General features: G+C 44.1%; 1 protein-coding gene across 1 annotated transcript; it reads right to left on the minus strand.

Moving 5' to 3' along the window:
• Positions 1 to 451: 451 nt before the first annotated feature.
• LOC147684450 (olfactory receptor 1L4-like) lies at positions 452 to 1,384 on the minus strand. Its single transcript, XM_086942348.1, has one exon. It carries the CDS (start codon positions 1,382 to 1,384, stop codon positions 452 to 454), a length of 933 nt encoding a protein of 310 aa, XP_086798474.1.
• Between the last annotated feature and the right edge of the window lie 9,072 nt (positions 1,385 to 10,456).

Genomic DNA, 10,456 nt, shown 5'->3' on the forward strand with positions numbered 1-10,456 from the left:
ATTTGATGTTCTACTTTAGGTACTTTGTGGAGTGGTGTGGCTCACTGGTTAGAGGCGGCAGACCCGTAAGCAGAGGACGGCCCGGGACCAGGGTTCGATTCCCGACGCGGCAGGGTCGTGGACCATGGTCAGCGGGCTCGATAATTCTCGCCTCGGTGCCTACTCCAGTCAGGGACCACACTCGGCAACTCTGGGCATTAGCTTGCCTCATCTTCACAACGGCCCCCCCAGACCGCCGGGGATGCTTGGTCGCACCTTAGAGATACCTGTTAGGGACCATCTCTCAGGGTGAGCCAGGACGGGTTCCCCAGCAGTCGAAGCGCGGAGATACTCCTCCGGGAGTCTATTCCTAGCGCTATATAAACCTGCAATTAAATTAAATTAAATTAAATTAACCATCCACTGTTTGGATGGAAGGTCTTCTACCAAGCTGCTGTATGCATCATCTTTCTTACATAGGTGTTTTCCTATTAAGTGCATTTCTTAGAGCTCCTATAACATCATTGTTCCTCAGGCTGTAGATGAAGGGGTTCAACATGGGTATCACAATGGTGTACACCACAGTCACCACCCGATTCTGGTCTAGTGTATTGGCTGAGAAAGGTCGAAAGTAGGTGAAGAAAATGGTCCCGAAGAACAAAGTCACCACAGTGAGGTGGGAGGAGCAGGTGGAGAAGGCCCTCAGCCTCCCCTTCTCCGAGCGAATCTTTAGAATTGTGGAGATGATGGATACATAAGAGGCGATGGTGAACACAAAGGGGCTCATGGTGACAACTGAGCCCTCAGCGAAGAGCAGCCATTGATAAGAGGTGGTGTCAGAGCAGGCCAGTTTGAGGAGGGGCGGTAGATCACAAAAGAAGTGTCTGATGAGATTGGAGTCACAGAACTCAAACCTGGACACCATGCAGATGTGCAGAATAGAATGCAAGGACATGAAGAGCCAGGAACCAGATACCAATGATATGCACAGGCTCCTGGACATCACAGAGGTGTAACGAAGTGGGTTGCAGATGGCAACATAGCGGTCAAAAGCCATGACAGTAAGAAGGTAAATTTCAGTGCAGGCTGTGCAGGAAAAAGCATAAAACTGGGCTATGCAGCCCTCGAAGGAGATAGTCCTGACTTCTGCCAGCATGTTCTGCAGCATTTTCGGGGCAATAGCAGAAGTGAAGCAAATGTCCACAAATGACAGATTTCCCAGGAAGAAATACATAGGGGTATGAAGATGGAGGTCTCTGATAATTATGGCTACAATCATGGCATTCCCTAGAACAGCCACTAAGTACATGGTAAGGAACAGTGAAAAGAGGCCAGCCTGCTGGTTTGGGCTATCTGACAGTCCCAACAGGATGAAGTTCTTCACTGACGTCAGGTTTCTTTCCATTTATCTCTTGGTGTCCGTAGACTGTGTCGTCCTGTGAGAAGTAATTAGCATCAGACAGAAATTAAAATCATGTCAATTTGGAGCGCACATTATAGGAGCAAACACAAGGAACCATTCATCAAGTATAATGGGGCACCCTGACATGCAGGCGCATATATATCATTGATAATGATAGAAGTCTCCACTCAGGAGTTTGGAGCACTCAACTGGTTGCCAGGCACAAAAGACAATCTACTTCACATGGACAAATCACCACAATACAAGAGCCTGGAGAAATCCAGACTGAATGGGGGGAGGATGTAGCTAGGGTGGTAGATCTCAAATCTTGGGAACCAGGTTCGATTCTCAGCAATGACCCTCAATTTCCTGTGATTCTGGGCCAATCACTTAATGTCCCAGTGCCTAACAAAAAATGAATGTGTCCTTGTGTGAGCAACTGGTGCTCAAGTAAAGCACTCTGATACCCGATACTTTTGGGTCAAGTTAATGCTATATAAAACTCTGGGAAAAAAAGAATACATCTACCCACTTGATCAACGAGAACGATTTCCAACTTTTTAGTTATAAAAGACTGTATCACCCGCCATCTGAAAGACTTCAGCTGCAGAGTACTGCATAGTGCTGCGTGTGGCTCAGCTGCAGTGCTTAATTTGAGCAGGAGCTATCTGGTGCTCCGCACCTGCACTTCTTTCTCAGGGCCAGGGCTACAATTTCTGACCTTGCAGGCGGTGGTCTCAATATTAATTGTTCAAATTCAAAATAAAAAGAATAACATACATTGCATGGTTTCTGGCTGGTAAATGTTCATAGACAGGCCAGCATACGCCGGTCCAGGCAGGCATGATTGTGTATCACCAAGTTAGTGATGATGTCATCTCGCCGATCACAAATCCAAGAAGTAATCGATAAACGATGTCTTGCATTCTATTCCCAGAGTCTGCTACACCCTGCCACTGCCTGAGCCTAAGCCTCCCATTGGATAATTGTAGTTGGGGGCTGGCTCAAGACGGAGTTGAGGCAAGGAAGCTGGGAGAGCGCATTTGGAACTTGAGAGTGAAGGCTCTTGAGGAAGAATAAACAAAAGTAAGTGTGGACTTTCCACTTGCTGTGTAGCCAGAGTAGCATATCCTGCATCCCTGCACTGCTGCTATCCTCAACATGCTTGATGCGGCTGTGGCCCAACACAACTTTTGTGCGCCAAGGCATCACCTGTAGAATCTATGCGCTGCACCCCAGCATGCTAATTGTTGAGCGTGCATGAGTCCAATAGGCACCACAGCCATACTTAGCGGCATTGGCAGCATTACGGCTAGGGACAATGCCTGTGCTGTTGCAGGCAGGGTCACAGCAAGCTGAGCAGTGGATGCCAATGCCGTCGCCTTCCCTGGACCTACTAATTACAGGCAGCACTAGTAGTGACATCACCTGCTGTGCTCGAGCAGCTAACTGTTCTGCAAATAACCCAGTTATACTGCACTGATTAATATATGCAACAAAAATAATTTTCATTTGGTGTACATTTTGTTTTTGCACTCGGTGTAGGTAAGAAAGTAAAACACATGTAATCTTCCTTTTCTTTAGAAAAGACAACAGGAAAACACACAGTTCAAAATAGCAGGGACATGTACAGGCTGTCGACAGGGGTCCCAGGCAGCAGCAGTGTTATAGATGAGAGAGAGAGCAGGAGTAAAGAGGAGAAAGAAACAACAGGAGAGGAGAGAGATAAGACAGAGCTAAGAAGAAGAAAAGGAGAACAAATCAGATACAAAGAGAAAGCAGCCATGATGTGAAGAAGAGAGCATTAAGAAGAGAGAAGATAGAATGAAAGGATGTAGAGGACAAGACAGAGGAAAAAAAGCAGACAAATGATAAAACGGAGACACAGCTAATCACTGCTAGAAGAGTGATCGTAAAGAGCCAAGATCGAGGGGAGAGAGAGCAGAGCAGAGCATGGATAAAGGTGAAGAGGAAAAAGGGCAGGGGTCGAATGAATAGAGGGCAAATCAGAAAATGCTGGGACTAAGGTGACACATCAGGTGTGACAAAGATGATAGAAAACAATGAGAGAGGTGAGAAGATAGACTTTTAGAGCAAAGATGTAGGGGACAGACAACAGATCAAGGTTAGAAGATAGAGACTGAGGCAGTGAGAGTGTTTAAAGTGGGGCTCACGGGAGGAAGAAGTTTGCTGTGGCCTCCTTGGCAACATTTTCAGCACCTGCACTTCTTTTTTTTAACAAATTAAGCACTGCTCAGCTGTTGCTTCCTATGCCATGTATTGATAATTACGAGAACGACAACAAGGAGTCTCCACTATCGCTTTACAGGTACGTAGAAACCCTATCTGTATTCTCTGCACTACCATGTTATTCTTTCAGTTAATGTAACTGTTATGGGACATCATCTCTGTATTATTCTTGGCTCTAATATTCCATCAATTAATTAATGCTTCGAATAATTAAATTACATTATAGCTGCATTTGGAGAGCAGTTTTTCATACAAGACCAGGCACTTGGCACATGCCTTGTTTATGTACTTCACCTCTATTGCCTGGGCAATAGAAGCCTAGTATGCCCCAGAAGAATTTCAATAATAATTAGCTTGGAACTGAAAATATAAAAATACCTTGTGTAGAAGTACACCCAGTAAACTGGGCCCAGTACCCCATACCAAGTTATTCTGGGTACAGTATAGCAACCTTATCCCCAATCTGTTATGCAACAATTGCACACTGGAAGTGGCACTGAGGGAGTAGCTCATAATATAAAACACGACTTCCATCTAGAGCACAACGTGGACAGAGCTAGCTAAGTGAACAAGCCTGGTTCTTTCTAGTGAGGGTTGAGGAAATACTGCCCCCTGGGGAAATATTTTTAAAAATGGGATATATGGTGCATTTTATATCACAATTTGAAATGAAATTGCCTAAGTTACTAGGACATTTTACTGAAGCAGACCTTCCCCAGGGTTGTTCACTTATCATTTTCAAAGGTGCAGGAAAAACATCACAAGCTGTGACTACAAATGCCTTGTAATTTTGCACCTCTCAAAAACCTCTTTGGACAAAATTCATAAATGCAAAATATGCACAGATTACCACACTTGGGAATTACCAGGTGTGACAAAGACCGTAGTTTTCACCTGGTTGCTATCAGGATTGCAAACCTGCTGACATTGTCCCAAAGAAAAGGCTGGGTTTTGAAGCAGAAAGCAAAATGTGCAAGTAATTTCCAAATTGGCAGAAAGTAACTCAGAATGTAAGTAGTTTATTGCCCCAGATAAAGACCGACCCCTGGAGTATTACTATATCATGTATGATAGTGCCGGGGACCACTAGCTCAATTTATCATACTCACCTGGGCCCATAAACATTCACACTTTAAACTAGTATTCCTGCTTTTTATTACTAACAGCCTATCAGTACTTTGAGTCCTTTTAGGACTTATACATGTAAACCATGACTTACCAATCCGTGTCACCTTAGCTATAAGTCCTAGGGATCGAAAAGATGTTAGAATAAATAGGTAGTATTAAACAAATGTACCTTTCCTGCAATAACCACAGACTCTGGAGAAGTTTTAAGTACTTTTCTATGCAAGTTTAGTTGAGTCTTCATCCAAATTACAGAGACCATGAATTTCATAAGTAAGAATATGATTAATAAGACATAAGGTTCACAAGAAATCACAGTAACACCTTTAGATATTGGCACCTGGGAAGGGTGAGAAAAGGAAATAGCACAAGATCATACCACAATGGACTATATTTACCTAGAATGGTGCAAGGACCAATCCTGACCATCGGCTGGGGCAAAGACAGGGCTCCCGACTAATTAGGTGCCCATGGGACAGGATAGGTGAAAAGCAGGACAGGTGACCTCTGCTAAGTGCGACGCCAGCATCACACCCCTCTCTAGCAAAATTGGGTTCCCCTACTGGGTAATTGATAAATTCCCTCAGCAACACATCGATTCTTCTGACAGAGTGCTCCACCAGCATCTCTGCTCTCGATCTCATATAGCATACGTTGGGTCAGTGACAGGTCAGCTATTCATACAAATCGGACACATTTCTAACTAAACCTACCTTAGTTATACCATTTCCAGGGCAATGTACCACCCCTAAATGTTGCAAATCAATGTGTTCCCCTTCAGTGATTGGTCTGAAAGACGAGGAGCGGTCATCACGCCATACTAAGATGAGATCATTCTTCATTGACTTGTATTGATCAAGTTCCCGCCCATAATTTATTTTCTCACGATTTTATTCCACCCACCAATATTAGTATACAAAATTTATTAAAGTAACAAGTCTTCTTCCTTTCCCAGGTTTGTAGGTTGTGCCAGGAAGACAGTTCACTGGCATCGATTCAATGCCATTGCTTGAGGTCTCTCAAAGTTCTCGGCGCATGCGCAATGCTTATTCAATATGGAGATGCAAGTCACTCTCGGGCCCAAATGCGAGCTCTTAATAAAGTCAAAGAGAGACACATTAGAATACAAAAATAAATGAATACACTGTATAGCACTTATCTCTACTCTAACCCCATTACTTTATGTATACTATATCATTAATAGATAAGCAGAATGAACAAAGTTTAGCACAAACAGCAGCATGTGTGTTAGTATGAGCTCCCACGTTTGCAGCGGCCATTTTAGGAAACTCGGGTTACTGTTAGTAAAAGCACATAGGTAAGCTTCCCCTAGATACTAAAAATGTTGTGTAATGCAAATATTAGTAAACAAACCAGGTTGATTATTTAATTACAGGTTATTTCGAGAGGACTGAGTCCAAGCTATTTCTGTACATATGAAACCTTGCTTCATCATGTATGTTGTTGCAAGCAGCACCCACATTGCCCTCCTTGCTCCTGCACAACAGATGTAGCAGCCTTTGCCCCCTCCAGTCTCTTTCTCACCTGCTATGCCCTTTCCCCGCTGCCCCACCATCTGCATCCTGGCCACAAGAACGCCCTCGTGCCCATTTAACACCTGGTCCCAAACAAGTGATAAATGGAGGCAAACTTGGGACTGTTCTTTTCCTCCCCATGGAGAAAAAACACTTGAAAATGGACCTAATATAACACAGTTAACATGTTATTCATGGACGTCGATTCCCCAAAATGGCAGGGCTAGAGGAAGTGACATCATCCAAATGTTCAGCAGTGACAACATCACAGGAAGTGATGTCACATAATCTTTTGACCCCGACATAATTGCCTAAGATAGTGACACTGCTGAACTAACAAAAAAACAACACTGTGTGAAAGAGAAAACAATAAATGTGAGCTTAATAAAATAACACAAAATGTTTCTAAAGCAGTTACAGATGTAAATGTGGGTGTACTTGTAAAGCGCACTGCGACTCCATGGAGTATCCTGGCGCTGAAGAGCGCTGGGGAACCCGGCCTGGTTTTCCCTGTGAGATGGTCCCTTTCTGGGTATCTCCAAGGTGAAACCAGGCATCTCCTGGGTCTGTGGGGGGCCGTTGTAGAGATGAGGCAAGCTTAATGCCCAGAGTTGCTGAGTGTGTTCCCTGGTTAGAGTAGGCACCGAGGCAAGAATTATCGAGTCCGTTTTGACCCTGGTCCACGACCCTGCCGCGTCGGGAATTGAACCCTGGTCCCGGGCCGTTCTCTACTTACGGGTCTGCTGCCTCTAACCAGTGATTCAGAAAAGGGGGTGGTGATGAACAGAGTGTCTGAATTAAGCAGACCACTCTTACCCAGTCCAAAGATCAGGGCTTTATCCATCACCGTTTTTTAGCTCACTGCACCATCCCAGCTCAGAACTTGGCTATATGCAAATTAGTCTGACCCTGGCCCAGTGCATCATGGGAACAGGGCAGACCAAACTACCAAACTTCCAATCTGCATTTTGAGATAAAGCATTCCTTTTTTCATCTTTCTATTTAGCACTCTCCACCACCTGTAATTTTTGTTTTACACATTTTCTCCTCTATGACTTGTTTATTTTTCATTCATATACTCACTCACAATTTTTGTTCCATGCCTGGGAAAAAACAAGCTTTAATGAGCAAGAGTTGACAGTCATGGTGGATGAATTCATTCGAGTAGAGCCACATTGTTTTAGAGCCCAAGTCCAATGTTGTTGGCACCACCCTGCACACAAAGGGAGACGTTAGGAAAAGGTGGAACAATCTCAGGCTTAGGGTGTGTGCCAGGTACAACAGCCACCACATGGAGGCTCAGAGGAATGTGGTGGCCCTCCCAGTGCACCATTACAACTCAACTGGGCAGAGAAGGTCTTGCCCATCCTGCATTCTAAGGTATCGACGGAAATAGAGAAGGGAGTGGACTCTGGTTAGTTGCACTTCAATAAATGCCACAATATCACAATGTCCTGTTTGCTCTCAACTCTGATTTTGCTATTGTGGTCTCTATTTACTTTCCTAACATGCAACACTCAAAGTATTTGAGTTGTTGGTTTGCCTGTGGCAACGTGTATTGCTACTTATAAGAGCACATGTTCTCAAACTCCATGACTTGCCACATTTTGTAATGTTGTCCATAAATGTATCACCATTACAATATCAATCCAAGACCCAAGATATGTGTTAAGATGTATGGTTCATCCCAAATCTATGTTGTCAACAGCTGTGATACACAAACCATTTGTCAAATGTTGGTAAAGGTAGATTGAAGTGACCGCAACTACTATGAGGCCTTGTCACTCCAACTCTAACCAAGTTGCTACACTCCTTTTACCCCTTCTCACTTGTCTGCTATGTTACTGCTGACCTTTTCTAGTCATTCAGGGTACCATTTCTCAAGTGTTGGTAAAGTGAGATTGAAGTGACTGACTACAACTACCATGAGACCTTGTCACTCCAACTATAACCAAGATGCTACACTCCTTTTGCCCTTTTTCACTTGTCTACCATGTTACTGCTGATCTTTTCTAGTCATGCAGGTTACCATTTGTCAAGTTTTGCTAAAGTGAGATTGAAAAGCTAAGACTACTACCATGAGGCCTTGTGAAAGGAACTATAACCAAGATGCTAGACTCCAATTGCCCCTTCTCACTTGTCTGTCATGTTACTACTGATCTGCATGCATCATGGACTGTGTAATGTACTGAGAATGTTCTACTCAGACATACACTTGAAAACTATGCTTGATTGTGTTCTGGACTCATCAACTGAAACTATTGATGGCATGTGTCGGACTTGTTACTAAATAGTACAACCAAAGTTTTGGGAAGAAGAAATATTTTGTCAATATCGCTGCCCAGGTATGGCACCGGAGTGTTTACCACCTTCATCAATTGCAATTGTGAAAACATTAGTGACTAGAGAACAGTAGTGACTCGGGAACAGTAGTGACTAGAGACCTTTAAGAAACCACAATACACCCGCCAGGCGTGATCGTGGGGCACCATTGGATGTGAGACCTCCTCAGACTTCATGCTGGAGCATGGGTCATGTGTTAGAACTTGTCCCTCATGTGCTGGATTCACAACAGTCTAACTTAAAACTCCACACTGGAATTGTCCTCGTTGTACCTGGTGGAGACCGGTGCAGGTCCAACATCTGCCTCTCAGCCCACCACTTAATACACCACCTGTGAACACACAGGCTGTCCCTGGAAGCCCTCAACCTGGGAACATCCTCCACCTGAAGACATTAAAGATGCGCTAGAAGCCTTCTCTCCCACCATGAAGCCCTAAGAGCAAACATTCCCCTCTGTAAGATGTAGAGTTGTTCCCAAATGCTGATTCATTCATCTTAATGCTCTTTCATGGCTACACCTTACACACCTCCCAAACTTCTATGTCCAAGATGTGGCACTTCTCTTGGGATATTCACTGTGTGATTCCAGGGATGATGCAGGTTTTATTTTGGAAATCAAGCAGTTCTTCTCAGCAGGGGAATGATCGTGGTACAAATGTGTTCACATAGTCCCCTCGGTAGCACTAATAATCAGTACTATTAGCCAACACCTGCAAAATGGTAGAGGAAAGTAGGCAGTCATGTTGCTATGACTCTAGGGCAAGGGACAGACTTAGCACACTCAAGGAAGTGGAATTTGGGAGAGCGCATGGACCATCTCAAGGGACCTCCAAGGATGCATGAGGTATATGGTAGACGCACACCTTTTTAGAGAAAGTAGTCTGTAAAACATCTGGTTGAAAAATTCTGTGTTGAGCCGGGGTATCGCTGGCTGATCCCCAACGTAGAACGAAGACATATAAGAAGATGTTATCCGAACAGGAAACGTCCACCAGTTGCACTGCCCACCTCGAGGTGAGGTAATTAATCCAATACACCAAGATTAATGTTCTTAGGTAGGATACATTTAAATTTGTCAGTAGGACTTCATGGTCAGGGTTTCCAATCCATTTCAAAGGAAATGTATGATTCAAAAACAGGTTGATGAATAAATTCCAAATATGCAGATTAATGGGAACAAACCCAATGCATTTCGGGCGAAGCCCTTCATCAGGGAAAGTTAGTCATTTTAAACACGTAGACAAATCCGCCAACAGATATACCGAGATAGAAAGCTTCCTTTGAAATTAATGTGATCCCTGACCATGAAGTCATACTGAAAAATTAAAATGTATCATACCTAAGAACATTAACCTTGGTGTACTGGATTAGTTAACTAACCTCGAAGTGAGCCGTACATCTGGGGGACGTTACCTGTTCGGATAACGCCTTCTTATACCTCCATGGATGCCCCATATGAAGGAGGCTAGAGGGGATCCAGCTCTAACCTTGGCAACGCGGCGGGGTGCGTATAGTATATGTGATTTGAACCCTGCACACCAGTTACTGGAGGCCTGCACAAAGGTGGGTGCAGCATGTAACCATACATACTTCAGGGGAGTCCTTTAGTGTTCATTGTTTCCAAGCTGGGCTGACATCTGCACACACACTAATACTTTTAGTTAACAGATGCTCTGCAGACACTTTTTGGTGGTGGGGTGCAAAACAGGGCGATACAATGCAGGACACAAGGACACTGACTTGGGCAGTCCACCCCACGTTAAATAAGGAACCATATTCTAGAAGCATCTGAAACACCTGTACCAGAGCCACTGTGGGTTCA

The sequence above is a fragment of the Lissotriton vulgaris genome, chromosome 10 (assembly GCF_964263255.1).
Source record: "Lissotriton vulgaris chromosome 10, aLisVul1.2, whole genome shotgun sequence".
Lineage (NCBI taxonomy): Eukaryota > Metazoa > Chordata > Amphibia > Caudata > Salamandridae > Lissotriton > Lissotriton vulgaris.

Excerpts from the sequence above, each read along its gene's own strand:
- LOC147684450 (XM_086942348.1), bottom strand. The coding sequence starts at position 1,384 with ATGGAAAGAAACCTGACGTCAGTGAAGAACTTCATCCTGTTGGGACTG.